Source organism: Podarcis filfolensis, assembly GCF_964270895.1.
Source record: "Podarcis filfolensis genome assembly, chromosome: 5".
Classification (NCBI taxonomy): Eukaryota; Metazoa; Chordata; class Lepidosauria; order Squamata; family Lacertidae; genus Podarcis; species Podarcis filfolensis.
The window spans coordinates 58,216,922-58,233,461 of NC_139608.1; the positions used below are offsets into that span (position 1 = coordinate 58,216,922).

Here is a 16,540-nt window from a genome sequence, read left to right on the forward strand (position 1 = left end):
CAGTTCAGTGTGACTGTGGGGCACAGTCCTAGTTTAGGAGAAACGTATTTTTAGAAGCATGGGAGAGGCGTGATATGTTTGCTAATAAAGCTGACACAGTTCGCATTCAGCTTTTTTTGAATCTTAGAAAGGCCAACAAGGCGGTAGCAATATGTTTTATAATAGACTGTATATCGGCGCACTTTGAGTTACTGGCCATGTTTATGTATACACTGATGGCACCTTAATGCATTTTTAATGGCTATTAGTATATTTAGTATAATGTGCTCGTGCATAAAATATGTATCATGCATCATCCCTTTGCGCTCTTTTGTTGTGTTTAAAGGCACAAAAGGAAAGGTGTGACTTGACATTGTCCTAACTGTCATTTACAATCTGGGCATGATGAAGGGACCTTCAGCATCTGAAACACCGCTGTGCGTGAATTGATGAAGTTGTGTCGTTTCAAATCAGATTTCTTCCTACCTTTTTATTGTTTTGATAACAAGGTTATGCCCTGGAGGAGACATGAGCTTCAGTGAGTCTGCAAATGTGCAAAACAAGTTTGTTCACTTCTTGCTGTTGAGTGTGCTATTTCAGGAATACCATCATCACATGCCTATTAAGGTTTGAGGCATTTATAACAGGAGGGGCAGGAGAGAGTGATCTCCAAAGTAGAAAACAATGTCTATGGGCTTCATTTCTAACTGAAAATACAGAGATAACGTCTAACTTCCTTTATCTGTTTGTCTTTTACTGAAGTGCCTAACACAGTAAGGCAAGCTATTAATAACCACCAAATGTTTCTTCAGCTATTTTGCTTTTGTTTGAGTGACAATTACGTGAGCTTAAGTTGGCACATGTGACTGCTGTCATGCATTTAGGTGTTTAAACTGAGTGGGAATCACGGTTGCTGCATTTAAAGGTTTGTCTGATTTGGGGGGGCACTTTTATTTGAAAATTGTCAATTTTGTCAAAATGCAAGATTTAAATTGATCTGTCATCAGGTGGTTAGAGGCTGGGGGTGGAATTTCGCTGGTGAGTTCCTCATTTCTCATCACCTCAGTAAGACAAAGTATTCATTTCTAAGGGCTAACACTACAATATGTCCTAGCAATATGAGGTAGGAGATTGTGTTCCAGTGCACTGAGAACTAGACTGAGATTGTCAGAGCATTTATATTCATGAGAGTGAAATAATGCTTAGCCTGACTAGGCTTCTACATTCCTTAAATGAAAAAGATGCGACATTAACTCTTTGTAACACCTGCTGGCTGAGATTTCCTTAATGTGTGAAATTTAGAAAACGATGAGTTTTGAGTTAGGTTGTTAGTGAAAATATTGTTTTTCTTCACATCCTCCTGCAAGAGTGAAGACAACAAGATCAAAATCCAATCAGCAAGAATGACAATAGTGTTGTATTTTACACAATTCTTTTGTTAGCATTATTATTAAATATATGTGAGCTAAGTAGGGGGGTATTGGGGCACTCTTGGTCTCACGCATGCATGAACATTGAAATGCATACTGGCTCGATCATAAGAAACAAATACTAGAACAGTTTCCTAATTCTTTATACTGTTTTAAAAGGAAAATGGCAGCAGAGATTACGGTATCCACCGTTATTATACAATGGCAACAGTGTTGGGCTTCAAGAAAGAAAGTAATCCACAGCTGGGCAATACTTTTATTGGGAGAAACCAAAATGTCACAAAATAATGAGTAAGTTTTTACATTCTCCAGAAGTCTTCATCAGAGTAGATAGTATACAAAGCCAGGGAAGGGAACAAAAAGCAAGCTCTATTACACAAAGTACAACAATTAGCCTAGATGTTGTGGTCTTGGAGTCTACATTTATATTTTCATAATTGATATTGCAGACTGGTCAGATTCTAGTTTTATCAGGTTGTGGGATAATATCCAGCTGTATATTAGCAACAATAGAGATTAATTTTGGGTGGTTTACTAGGTAAAAGAGTCTGTTGGTGTCAAATCCAACCTAATGGTTGGACTGAATGTAACCACCAAAATGCGAGTCCGTCTTCAGGCGGTAGAAAACCATATTCCTCTGATTATAGCAGGAATGAGGTTCCTCCGGTTCACAGGTCAAACTTGGCACACCTAGGGCTCCATGTTGGCACATGGGGCCATTTCCCCCCAAATTATGTCTACTCACTCATCAGCTAACATCGCTTGTATTGTCATCTGACGGGGTTGAAATATGAAGTCCTGTGTTGACAGAGAGTGGGCACGCAGCTAAATAAGTAGAATGTAATCCCTGTTTAGCAGCTGGTGAAGAAAGGGTTAAATTATGCTTAGTTCAGCAGAATTCCAATGCAAGCTCCTTCTTGATTAAGGTAGGGATTTGCATGGACCCCCCTGTTGAAAGGGAGGTGCTTTTAGTGTGGTGTTAGGTGATGGATAAGTGAACGGCCCCTTCTACTTGTCCAATTGGCCCTGCATGGCCAATCTTGATAAGGATCTAACTCATAAAGCCAAAGAAAAAAAGCAAGTTTCTCAGACAGGATTATAGTTTCCATTCATGAAAACTATAAAATCTTGGTGTGACGTCTAACCTAACACAAAGATCTGGAGAACTCTTGAAGACCATTCTGTGGCATTTTGCTTGATCCTGGGTTTGTATAACCCAGATGTGGATACTGAAGGGAAATTTCTGCCCCATGATAAGAGGGCTAAATTTGAACACCATCAGAAACTCAAATATCCTCTCTTCGAAAAACAGTCCACTTGCCTGTTTGCTGGGTCTCTGGGCATTTGTTGTATCAGTCATTTTCGGTGATACATCGTTGATCAAAGCAGCAGACCAAAGTTCAGTATGAACTCAGATTTTCTCACCATACATATCTTTTGAGAGGCAAAATATCTATTGTGTCCTTTTAAATAAGGAATGGACTTTTGCCTCTCCGCAGCATCCCCTGTCAGGTAGATTTATCTACAATGTTGGAAGCAGCAGGAACGCAGTCAGAGCTGTAGCGAAGGCGGCAACTAAACTTGCCAAAGGGAAACAGAATGAAAGAAAATAATGCAAGATGAAAGGGGGTTAAAGAAGCCTTGATATCTGTCTCGTCCACAGCTCTCTCTATATATGGTAGGAAAACCAGGCTTCAACTAATGAAGTTGACGCTTAAGAAATTGTCATTTTTTTAAAAGAATGTGTTTCCACCTGACCCACAAATTTATATTAGAGGGCATATCTGGAATTTAAACATTTTCATAATCCTGTTGCTCCTCTGTAATTTGTTTGCCTATCCAAAAGCATCAGTTTGCAGCAGTGTCCATACATTTGCAAAAATGACCTGGAAGAAGCTGCTCTCATATGAGAAAACTACAGGTGCTTTGTAATCCTTAACATTGCTCCAAATACCGTATTTTTCTGTCTATAAGATGCCCCCATGTATAAGACGCCCCCTATTTTGGGGGAGAGGGACACGGGTGGTGCTGTGAGTTAAACCACAGAGCCTAGGACTTGCCGATCAGAAGGTTGGTGGTTTGAATCCCCGCGATGGGGTGAGCTCCCGTTGCTCGGTCCGTGCTCCTGCCAACCTAGCAGTTTGAAAGTACATCAAAGTGCAAGTAGATAAATAGGCACCGCTCCGGCGGGAAGGTAAACGGCGTTTCCGTGCGCTGCTCTGGTTTGCCAGAAGCGGCTTAGTCATGCTGGCCACATGACCTGGAAGCTGTACGCCGGCTCCCTTGGCCAATAAAGCGAGATGAGATGAGCGAGATGAGGCAAACCCCAGAGTCGGTCACGACTGGACCTAACGGTCAGGGGTCCCTTTACCTTTACCTTTTATTTTTGGGGACTCAGATTTAAGAAAATGGGGGATGGCCCCGTGTATAAGACGCCCCCTGATTTTTGACATTATTTGGGGGGGGGCTAGTCTTATACACAGAAAAATATGGTAATTGGGAAAGCAAGTGCCCCTGGATATAACAACAATTATTGAATAAGGGTGCTGCCTATGTACAGCTACACTGAATCTCTGTGTCAGAAGAATCTTACTTTGTCGTAAAGTAATACATGAAAGCTAGTTAGGAGCATTTTGAAGACCTTCTGGTGCATATCTTCAATGCATTACCAATGGATTTTATGTTAACAGCAGTCATTAAAACATGTGTTCATTGAACACTCATCTAACCTACTGCTCAGCAGGTAGAACCCTTTCTGCCCTTGGGGGTGAACTGCTTTTCTGCATCCCAGTTTTATAAAGCTGTCCTACCCAGACCTTGCAGGGAAAAGAAAATCTAGACTTAACCATAAATTTCCCATCCTGGCGGGTTTGGGGTGGGGCAGTCTTGCAACGCTTGGCAGATAAGGGGGGAAAGATGTAACAAGTGGAGCTTGCATTGCTCATAGGTTTGTATGAGTTCAGTGGAATGCCCTTACTTTCCTCATTACCTTAGACTATAAACAGAGAATGTGGATATCAGTGCATATTTTTCCTATATATTTAGCCATGGCCAATATTTGCATCCATATTGAACATTTGGGAAGGTCAGCCACCTCATTTTGAGTAGATTATATTTTCAGGCACTAGCAGAGAATTTAGTAATAAAATATTTGGCACAGTCACAGAGCTGCTTGCCTTAAACTAATTATTGTGTTGCTGCCTACAGGATGAAATTAAAATTTCAGATACATTTATACACACACACACACACACACACAGAGAGAGAGAGAGAGAGAGAGAGAGAGTGAGAGAGAGAGAGAATCATTTTATAAACATGCACAAGCATCATTTAAAAATGTATCTGAAATGTTAATTTCATCCTGTAGGCAGCAAACACAATACAGTGGTACCTCAGGTTAAGTACTTAATTCGTTCCGGAGGTCTGTTCTTAACCTGAAGCACCACTTTAGTTAATGGGGTCTCCTGCTGCCGCTGCACCGCCGGAGCACGATTTCTGTTCTCATCCTGAAACAAAGTTCTTAACCTGAAGCACTATTTATGGGTTAGTGGAGTCTGTAACCTGAAGCGTATGTAACCTGAAGCATATGTAACCCGAGGTACCACTGTAGTTAGTTTAAGGGAAGCAGCTCTGAGACCGTCTCTCTCTCTCTCTCTCTCTCTCTCTCTCTCTCTCTCTCTCTCTCTCACACACACACACACACACACTGAATTCTCTGTTCGCGCCTGAAAATGTGCAAGTGGTGTGTGCATGGGGCATGTTATGAGCATATGGGTGTGGGGTGGCGCCTCCCACTACCTTGTTCGGTATGCATTTTTGAGTCTGCTCTGGATCAATATGAGCAGTACCAAATAACATACCTCCCCAGCCCTGTCCACTTTTTTGTTGGCCACGCTCCACCACTGGCATGCAGCCTCTTGAGGTGAGGGTTGGGCCCAAGTGAATGCAGACTTCGGGCTTAAAAAAAGGCTTCCCAAACCTTGCTTTACATTTACTTACACTGAATATCCACTGGTCATTTTGTAGTCTCTCTGTAGAGATCCAGCTAGATCTTTACTAACCTAAATAGTTTGGTATCATCCATAAAATTGTCTGTCTCATTGCTCACCCCTGATTCCAGATTAACTAGTCACAGTACAAAAGTTTGTGGGGGGCGCTTGCTTACTTCGTTCCAAGAACTGTTCCTTTGCTCTTGCCCTGTGCTTGCTGTCTTTTAATGTTGCACTCCTAACAGTTTCATGCAAGCTGCTTTTATAACATCAGCCTGCTTTTGATTCCAGTTGGCTTCTGCTGTGGTGGTGCACTGCTTTTGTGCCACGCAGAATATATATTCAGGACCTGCCCCGAGGAGTCATTAACCTGACAGGGAGACTGCCAGGGGTGGGCGGGGGGGAGGGGAAATTGCTGAGCTGAGCCTGCTGTGGGTGGCTGCAAGACTACATTTCCCAGTATGCATCACATGATAGGATGGGAAGCTTAAGTCAAGAGCAAACTGATAAGAGCCCCCTGTTTCCAAAATTAAATTATCAAAATTCACCTTGTAAAATCAAAAGGCAGGCAGAGCAGCGCATGGGGGCGCAGCCCAACCCACAGAAGAATAATGAAATGGAATGGGGGAAATCCACTCTTCCCTTGTTGCAATTGGATTTCAAAATAGGCCTTTCTAAAGAAATGACAGTAAACAAAATCTGTTTGCCTAAGGAAACTCTCCTAGCAATCAGCTAGTAACACAACTCCATGTGCTAATGAACCCAAAGCTGTTAATATGGTTTCTTCAGTTAAATTGATTCATGAATTTTGAAGAGAACATTATCTAATGAATTTTCTTTGAATAGAAAGCAATTAAAAGGACAAATCAGTCTGATTAACCCCAAAGTCACCCTAGTGCCACAAATGGTGTACAGTTTGAAATTATATCATAAAAAACTAGAGCAGATTTGCTATCTCTTCGCCCTCTACTAATCCATGTAAATTAATGAACAACAAAGTTAATTTCTTTGATGACCCTTTTCTAGTATCACCTGGATTATGCTGATGTTTAATTTGCTTAATGTTATAATAAAAGCTAAACAGATTTTTTTTCAATGAAGTGATTATCATTCTGTTCAGTTAAGAAGTGATTTTTTTAAAATATTATTTAAAACAAACATAAAAGTAGGTGGGTTTCAGAACAAAGAGAGAATACTTTCCCCAGACTGCATATTGTGTGAGTGACTTTTTTGTTATATTGACAGAATAGAAAAGTAATTTACCCTCCTGAAAATCTTAAGTTTGTTAGCCTCAAAAGCACTGCTTGCCATTTCAGCTTGAGCTTCCTCACTGCCATTGTCTTTCAAGTAGAAGGGTTTTTTTTTGGGGGGGGGTGATCCATGGTAAGCTGAACTCTCTAGTTTGCGTGTTCTGTGATTCAGTCTGCCTTTTTAGCTCTCTGCTTGGATGCAAGGTGGAGGAAGAAACATGGGGAAGTATAGCTCAGAGCAGATGTGAAATTTCCCCATTTTCTTGCCATAGTGAGGTGAATGAGGCTGTTATGTTTCTACCTAGGCATAGTGCATCAAACTTTCCTTTTTTGTTTCAACTGCTGAGAAGGAAAAGTGGTGGACTAATCCTCTCTTTTCCAAAGACACTCTCTGGGCCCATGTGGACACAGTCAGTAACGTGAATTTTTCCAACACACCAGCTTGGCAGAACCCTTTTGGTTATAGGCCTTCAAACATTTCAGCAGCTGATTGGGATGACTCTACAAGAAAAGCAGCTCCTAAGGTATTCTTGTACAGTTCAAAAACCAAGGCACCGCTTCAGATTGGCTGCAGGAGCTTCCTGCACTCAACCGGAAGCCGTACCGGACGTTCGGCTTCCGAAAAACGTTCGCAAACCGGAAAACTCACTTCCGGGGTTGCGGCGTTCAGGAGCCAATTTGTTCGGGAGCCAAGCCATCCGACTTACCAAGGTACCTCTGTAATGCTTATAGTACGTCTGTGTGCGTTAGACTTGGGCAGCGCAGGTGCATCACAGTTTCAGATTGGAGATAACTCAGCAAAGCGCCATCTTCTGCAACGGTGCCTGTAGTTGGATCATGCCTGGTCAGCCACAGGCAATTTTTAATCTCCATAGATCATGAGTAGGCATACTAAAGCCCGGGGGCTGGATCTGGCCCAATCACCTTCTAAATCCGGCCCGCAGACGGTCCTGGAATCAGTGTGTTTTTACACGAGTAGAATGTGTCCTTTTATTTAAAATACATCTCTGGGTTATTTGTGGGGCCTGCCTGGTGTTTTTACATGAGTAGAATGTGTGTTTTTATTTAAAATGTGTCTCTGGGTTATTTGTGGGAATTCGTTCATTTTCCCCCCAAAATATATTCTGGCCCCCCACGAGGTCTGAGGGACAGTGGACCGGCCCCCTGCTGAAAAAGTTTGCTAACCCCTGCCATAGATGAATGTCTCATTATGAGCCAGCAGCTACGTTAGTAGGTTGCCAGGTTCTTTTGCTTCCCTCCATGCCTTATTAAGAACAATATGAAAATCAAGTGTAACTAGACAGAAAATTAATAAGTCTTTCATTTCTAACAGGAGTTTTCTTCTTCCCCCATTTAAATGTGCAGCAAATTTTCAGAGACACAGGCAGTTTCTGATATCTAGAATGCTAAATGGTAGCTAGAGGGTAAAATAAAAAATAAAAACAGTCAGCTAGGGTAATACGGTCTGCTGGCTGTAGGGCTTCCTTTATAGTGTGACCCAGCTGAAGTTTGAAATTAGGAAATACAAGCTTTATAAAATAAGTACCGCCAGTTATTCCCTTCCTCCCCCTCTTTTTTTTTTTTAATTTGACTGTATGCTAATTTATACTCTGCCAATTTAATGGGAAAGCACATTGTATGTGTTAACAGGATAATTGTACTGGAAGCAAATTAAAAATATAGGAAAATCAAAGCACTGAATGCCTTTTTAATAGTGATCAATTACTTGGAGCACAGTCTCTAATAATCATGAATTTAAATATAGAACACAATAATAGAACTGATTGGTGTGCTAATTCGAAAGAGAAAATGTTGCTCTTCATACCCTAGTTTAAATGTCAGTCTTCCTGACTATTTTTATCTTGGGTAGATTAAAAAAAAAAAAAGCCTTGCTTCTGAACATTGTGTTGCTTCTTCCTTTTTTATTTTTCTTTTATTTTTCCTTTTCAGCTTCATTCACCAGAGAAGTGTTGTGGACCCTGTTGAGAGATGTGAAATTTGGAGAGGCAGTTTCTTACAAGCAATTAGCGGACCTGGCAGGCAACAGCAAGGCAGCCAGAGCTGTGGGAGGAGCAATGAGAAGCAATCCTGTAAGTTCATGTCAACTTTTAAAATAAAGTTGATGGAAGATGGTGGTTTTAGATAGAAAGCTTTGCGGGCTAAATGTCATTAGATTAAATATATCTGCTGTGAAAACTACTCTACCCATGAGTAATAAGGTCAGTAAGTGTTTTTAATCAGCATTAATGCATAAACCAGTTTAATGTGATTTATTTCCCCCATCATTTATTTGAAATAGGAGCGCTGCATTTATTTTAATGCATCCACCTGTACAAATTTAGTTCATTTTCCTTTCTTTTTCTTCAATGAAATAAAAGGCTTGTGCTTATTGGATAGGTACTAGTCCCACTCAGAGATGAGATCGTCTTTTAGATTCTTAATAGCATTAGGGTGGTGCGGAGGTAACACATTTTGTTTCATTACCTGCAAACAGTTCTGGTTACATGAGCGCATATGGTGTGAAAGGGCAAAATGCCCTCTGCACTCCTATAGGAACAAGTTTGACTTGGATCCCCAATGTGTCAGGTTCTGGATTTTGGGAGACAGGCACGTTCCAGCCTCCTTCGCACAGCCAGTCACATTGCCTCCGTATTCCTGTGGCATAGCTCCATTAAAGACTCTCACCAATTTAGGCAATGTAGAACACAGCCTTTTAGTTGTAGCAAGCTAGGGATATAATTATACATTAGTTTAGTCATTTTTGCCCCCTTAGTGACGTGTGTCTGACAATTGCCTCAGATATTTTTTAATTTCATATTATTACCTTGGCATGAGAATTGGCTGACATTTGTTATTGTGACCTATGTTGTAAGTGTGAAGCTATCTAGGTGCTGGCACAAAGTTTTAGAATGACCTTACTGATTTGCTTTCATTATCAAAGGACAGGGAAGGGGGGGTGGGAAGGATTCTGGCCTTGTAATGCTTTGCTTTGGTTTGCATTTGAAAGCGTCTCCCCTTTATGGCAGTAGCAGCATCCCCATCATATATTTTCTCTGCAGCATTTAATTGCATTTTGATGCAACAACTGATCCAAAGCCCTGCAGCCTTTTGAACTTCGTGTACTAGCACCAGAGCTAATGGTTCAGCGGTATCAATCAATCATTCATCACTATGTTGCCCAAAGAAAGGCAGAAGCAGCCAGGGCTAAATCTGAACCAGAATTTTCCATGCCAGAGCTCAGTCCTAGAACCTGAAAAGCAATATTTTTTTAATGCTTTTGAGTCATGATACCCCACATTCAAACACTGAAGTCTGGGGTGCATGGGTACTGGTCATGTGGGGCAACTTGGCAGAGCTGAGTCCTGGAACAGCTAGTAGCAACTGATTCTGAGTGAGAATGGGAAGGTTTGTGTGGTATCTTGTTCCTGCCATTTACCTTCAAGACTCATTTGCACTCAATATGACTGCTAGTATCATGAGTCTCTTCCACCAGCTTGGGTGTAGATTGAAAGAAGCTGAAGCTACATATAGAGAGAGTATGAAGCTAATTCAGACATCTCCACCTTAGCATACAGCACTTGCTGTAGTCCATAAAATTTCCTTCATGCTCACCATGAAGCTTCTCAATTATGAGGTAGGCTTTGAGGACCTGTGCCTTGTGTTGACCAGCAGGACAGATTGGAGCTGTTGGTGTTGTACTATCCACTTTGTTGCCTGAGGTGGGCCTAGCTGGCTCAGGTGGGCTGAAGTGTGGTGTTGGAGAACCCCAGGGTGCTAGTTCTGGGAGACTTCAATATCCACGCCAAGCCTACCTTGACTATACCAGCTCAGGATTTCATGGCAACCATGGGGTTGTCACAAGTTTTCATCATAGGGTAGGACACAGTCTTGATGCAGGGTGTGAGTGGAGTTGGCTGAATAGGACAGGGGTGAATTTTCTCCATTATCATAGACAGGCCATTGTCTGGTGAAATATTGGTTTTACAGCTCCAATCCCCATCTACAAGGGCATGGGGCCCATTAGGCCGACTCACCCCTAGAAAGGTATGGAATCCCAGGGATTCCTGAATGCTACGGAGGATTTTCCCACACCAAAGCTGGTGATCCTGTCAGTGCCTTGGTGTTGCTATGAAATAGTGAGGAGTGTCAGGCTATTGACCTGATTGCTCCTGGGGGCCCCTCTGACACTGTGGAGCCTGGTAGGCTTCCTTGTTTTCCAGGGGAAAGGCTAGAGGACAAGTGGTGTAAGACTCAAAGTGCAAAGTTGATCAGAGCACAGAGCCATGCCTCCTACATGGTGGTGAAGGTGGCAGATAAGGCTTACTTTTCTGCCAACATTACATCCTTGAGTAGCGGGCCAGCTAGCTGAGAGGGGCTGGCCAGGTAGGTCCAGGTTAACTCATCTTGGTGTGTGGGCAAGTGAGGTGCCTGGTTCCTTGAAGGGGGATGGTAGGGTGGCCAACTTGTAAAGAAGCTCTTCCTGGACCCTGAAGAACTTGACAACTACTCCCTGGTCATTAATATCCCTTTTATGGGTAAGGTACTTGAAAGGGTTGAGGCAGTCTAGTTGCAGATACTCTTGGAGGAAACTGATTATCTCAACCCATTTCATTCTGGGTTCGGGCCCAGTTTGGGGATGGAATTGGCCTTGGTTGCCCTGGTAGGTGAGCTTATTCAGGAGCAGAACAGTGCAAGAATATTGTAGGATAATGACCCAAAGACAAGCATTTTCTGCTGTTGCTCCTGATTTGTGGCATGAGGAACCAGCAGTTGCTTCAGATGTTTTGCAAATACTTCTCTTTTTGTCCATGTATTTCCTGATCTAGAACATCAGACTCTTTTTTTATGTCTATCAATCTTTGTTTTATGTTCTTTTACGCTGTTGTCTCATTGGTTTTAGGTTGTATTTTGTTTCACTAGATATTGTTTCTGTATTGTACATAGTGTATTCCACTTAGAGATTTTTTTTTAAAATGCTAAGCATTTTATACATGCTCTTAAATAAATAAATATCAAATTTAACTGTAAAAGTTTTGCTAATACTTCACTTACATTAAAACAAAATATATAAAATTATTTCCATCAGTCTAGATTTCAGTGCATACATGAAACTCTTCTTTAATCAAGAAGACAGCTCTATGAATGGATGCCTTTGCATGCCTAGAGCTGTCCTCTGAATTGACATGAATGTGGACGATATAGGCACTCTATAGGCATTGGATCCTATGGACCTACAAGAGATTGCTTAATTAGTATAGTGCTTTTTGCAGAAAGACTACATATTATTGGGCTATTGCAAAGCATTTCATTGCATTCACAGAACACAATGCAACCAGTATATATAAAATCAGTGCTTTTTCTGGGGGGACATGGGGGGGACGCATACCCCTAAACATTTTGTGAATTTTGGTTTGGCCTCATTGAAGGGCAGTATTTTAATATGAGTAGGAAAATGAGAGTACCCCTAAACATTTTTTTAAGAAAAAAAGCACTGAATAAAATGACCATATTTACAATTTGTACAGACATCAGTCCGAATTGTCTTTGCTAATATAGGAAAACATGATCTTGTGAGGATCTGGAATTGGAGTATTACTAGAAATCAGACTTTTTAAAAAGGCTATGAGAGTCGATATTTCTAATATCCCTGATTTGTTTCCCTAAGAAAAAGTGTTATTTCACACTGCAGATCTTGCCCACTTAATTTCTGGAGTGTGCATTCTACAGGTCTCCTTTTGTAGTTAGGTTGATCACATAATTCATACACTGACCTTCAACTTTATGAGAAGGTGGAAAAGGTGCCGGCAGCAGCTGAGAGATGCAACATCTTTGCTTTAAATTATGCCAAGGACTTGGTGGAGATGGCTCACCTTTTTGTGAAGAAAACTTCAAATAGTTTACTGCAGTTTAGATTGATTGTGATGGCTGCAGTCCTTAAAAGGAACCCATAAAGTTCAATTAAAAATCTCATTAGAATAGGATGGGAAGATCAAAAAGAAATCATACAGACCCCTGGGAATTGGAGAATGTTGGGCTGATTAGTCCAAGACTATCATAAATGATTCTTCTATGACTTAAATATCGTATGTTCAGTAGAACTGCTAGCACAAGCTGCAGTAACTGCCTAGGATTTTTGCTGTTGCCAATTTTATATGCTTATGTTATCATTCAAGCTAAAACCTGACACTAACATCGATCTAGCATAAGTGAAGTGTGTTATTCAGTCAAAATGTTTAAAACATTCAAGACTGAATGGAGTAATTGTGCATTTAAGAGAAGATTGTGAAGCATTGATTTGGAATGTGGTACGCACATAAACCTAGTTGTGCATTAATTCCTTAGGTGGCTAGCAATAAAACTGGAACACATGCTGGTTCATATTACAGTATTTGTTTCTATCACAGAACAGGGGGGAGAAAAAGCAATAGGACATGAACAAACCGAAAGATTATTTTTTGCTAAGTGTGATTTCTGTTGTGTGTTATAACTTGATATTTCAGCTGTTTCCATTATGGCCTCCCTGATCTATTTTTGACAGTTTGGCAGCTTTCTGTAACTATTCAGTCTATCAACCAGTATAATAGGATGGTCAGTTTTCCGCTGTATCAAATTGAAAACCCCTAACAAGCAGAGCATCACAGTTGTGCAACATTCTGTTCCATCCTCAGACTGAAATTGCTAAATGCAGTTCAAAAGCAATCAATACATTGTGCAGGGAGTTTTTTCCCCCTCACCTTTTTCTAAACAAACACATTATTGAGGAGTTAGTTTATTCACAGATTGCCACGAGCGTTAATGACCACCCTGAGTCTTGTTCTGCCAGTCACCTAGCTGGCTGTTGATAAAGATTTAGCATCATGTTCTAAGTGTCAAGCCTGTCAGTAGTGCTGAACCATTTGACCAGAAGAAAAAACGCAGAGGGAGCTATTGATTACAGCTTCTCAGTGTCACTTGTTCACCAGGATTTAGGTATTGATGAGGCTGCGAGTGAAAACAAGCTCTTTCCCTTGTGGGCCTCTACCCAGAAGAACAAAAGCAAAGTTGGAGAAAATATTCAGCTGGTACCAGAATCAGAGGGATTCCATTATTGATTGAAAGGCCCCTTCATGTTATTTTTTGTTGGAGACAAATCTATGGGTTTGGAAGTTTTATAGCATTTGAGAAAGAGGCACTGTAAGTGATGGATTCATGTATTGGATGAATTAGATTTCCCAGCATGAAAATTTCAATGGGGCTGTAGTAATATGAGCTGCTGAGTTATTGATAAAAATTGCATTAAATGCAACTGAAGCTCTAAAGCAAAAGCCTTTGGCAGTATTTTTCCCTCCAAAATATCCTCAGGGCTCTAAAAATTTTTTTTGTGCATTTAATTATTTTTAGTTGGCTAAATGTTGTCACCACAATTAAACCAAAAGGAGGCATTGATCAATCTTGTTAAATGGCACAGGTGATATAGTACCTGTAGTGCATTTTTTCACTACCGCTGAGAATCATGCATTCATAGCATAGGTGCCTAAATATTAAAGATGCACTGACTGCTTTTATAACTAATATGATGTTTGTTTTTCAGTGAGAACCAGAAAGTATTTTTCACCCTTAGCATTGTATCTAGTGGTATTGCTCAACTCAGAGTAAAGTTGCATCAGCGGACTGATGCGGGGAGCCATTTTCTTTTAATATATATATATATATACAGTCATACTGTATTCCAAACCATGGAATATTATTTTATTTTAAAAATGGAATAAAGTTGCTTCCCTCCCTGTTCAAGGAGGGAACAATTTCCAGCAATTTCCCCTCCTGCCTGCAGTCCCTCACACTTAACCTACATCTGCTCCACATGTGTGTTTTGGGGATGCCTTCTGGAGCAGATTTAGTGGGGAGTGCTACAAGGGAATGGAGGATCACAGAAAATTGCTTCCCTCTCCATTCTACTGATGGAAGCCTTACCATCAGCTCAGTGGCACTGTAAATCTATGACTCCTACACTGCAGGAGAATGAGAATGGAAAGAGCATTATCACTGGAAATTCCTAATTTCCCACCATACATACTATCAAAGTACATATTTGAGTTGCATTACTTGCTAGACAGCAGGTGGGAGAGTTGACACATACACTCCAGCTCTATTGATGATTATTATTAATAATAAATTTTATTTATACCCCACCCTCCCTGGCCAGAGCCAGGCTCAGGGCGGCTAACACTAGTAAAATTACAATAAAAATATAATGGGGGGGACCAATTTAAAATACAGGCTAAAATACAATTTAAAATGCAGCCTCATTTTAAAAGTAGCCCATAGATCAAAACCATGCAAACAAGGGTCAGACTGAGTCCAAACCAAAGGCCAGGTGGAACAGCTCTGTCTTGCAGGCCCTGCAGAAAGATGTCAAGTCCCGCAGGGCCCTAGTCTCATGTGACAGAGCGTTCTACCAAGTCGGGGCCAGTACTGAAAAGGCCCTGGCCCTAGTTGAGACCAATCTAACCACCTTGCTGCTTGGGACCTCCAAAGTGTTGTCATTTGTGGACCTTAAGGTGCTCCACGGGGCATACCAGGAGAGGCAATCCCATAGGTACATGGTACAGTAATGGTACAATTTTCTGGTTGATGTGTTATTGAATGTGTGCTTAATTCTGTAGTTCGTTTTCCAAAAGTAGAATCATAGAATCATAGAGTTGGAAGAGACCACAAGGGCCATCGAATCCAACCCCCTGCCAAGCAGGAAGTATCCATTTAGCTGATAGAATATCAGCCTTCCTGGCTCAGGTAGGGCAGTTCCAGCTTTCCATGCAATCATCTCTTGCTCCAGTATATTTTAATGGTAACCCAGACCTTTGTGGTTGCAGTTACACTCTCAGTGCATATTTGTTGCAGAATTTACACACCCATAGACCTACAGTATAGTCCTTCTATTGCACAGTAGTAAACATTGCCCTGAAATTCTGAGAACCTACCATTTGTAGTTTTTATTCTGGTACCAAAAAATATCCTCCAAACTGGCTGATTTTTGCTGCTGCTGTGCTTTTTTGTCTTAAGCAACTGCAAATGATTAAATATTTCAAAATCTAGAAATGACATTTGAAATAACCAACATGTGAGGATACAGTGTTAATATTTTTTAAAGTTATTTTTACTTCAAGCAATGTGCAAAAACAAAATAGAACACACAAAAATCCAAACCTACCAAAAACCTCTGCAATAGTTTCTGGAAAAGGAAGAAATATAAGGAAGATTTTTTTTCCAAATAAAAACGAACCCCCGGGAAGCACACTTCTTCTGACATCACAGCCTTGGTTTGGTTTTTGAGACATATTAACTATCCTGAGATACTTAAGAATAGGTTGTTTCAGTTCTACTTCTTTTCAGCCTTCGTATGAAAATGATTTACTGTTTTTATAGCCTTTTTGTCAGACGACCCATTCTGTATTTCTGTTTCTTTAATGCATTATGCTTTGATCATATTATTGTTCTGGTTTTAATTGAGATTTTGCACACGGCATAGATACAATTTTATATGAAATTACAGAACAGGATAGAAATTAAATAAATAAATAAATAAATAAATAAATAAATAAATAAATAAATAAGAAAGCACGCACCTTGGGGTATAAAATTTTCCCCCAACACATTTGTTTTTGTATTTTTTATGGGTTAAACCCATCTATTCCCCACAATAGTCTGCTTTCCAACAATAGAATGGTGCCAAAATCAGCTTGTTCTCACGCCCTGCCCATTACCCCACCCCTATAAATCCCACGTCAATAGTTTCCTGAGATTCAGGGTATACAGTGTTAGAAAAATCTTTTTTTTTTTATGACCCTGCACACTCAATGGCTAGCAGCCTTGCCACACTTAACACCAATATCCATAAAGGCATATTCAATTCATA

At 40.6% G+C, this 16,540-nt stretch overlaps 1 protein-coding gene across 1 annotated transcript in view; it reads left to right on the forward strand.

Moving 5' to 3' along the window:
- The window catches only part of MGMT (O-6-methylguanine-DNA methyltransferase), a 171,757-nt gene that overhangs the window by 145,249 nt on the left and 9,968 nt on the right, over positions 1-16,540 (forward strand). Inside the window, exon 4 of the mRNA XM_083617091.1 lies at positions 8,599-8,738. Coding sequence (XP_083473217.1) covers positions 8,599-8,738 — 140 coding nt within the window. The remainder of the gene's footprint in view (positions 1-8,598; positions 8,739-16,540) is intronic.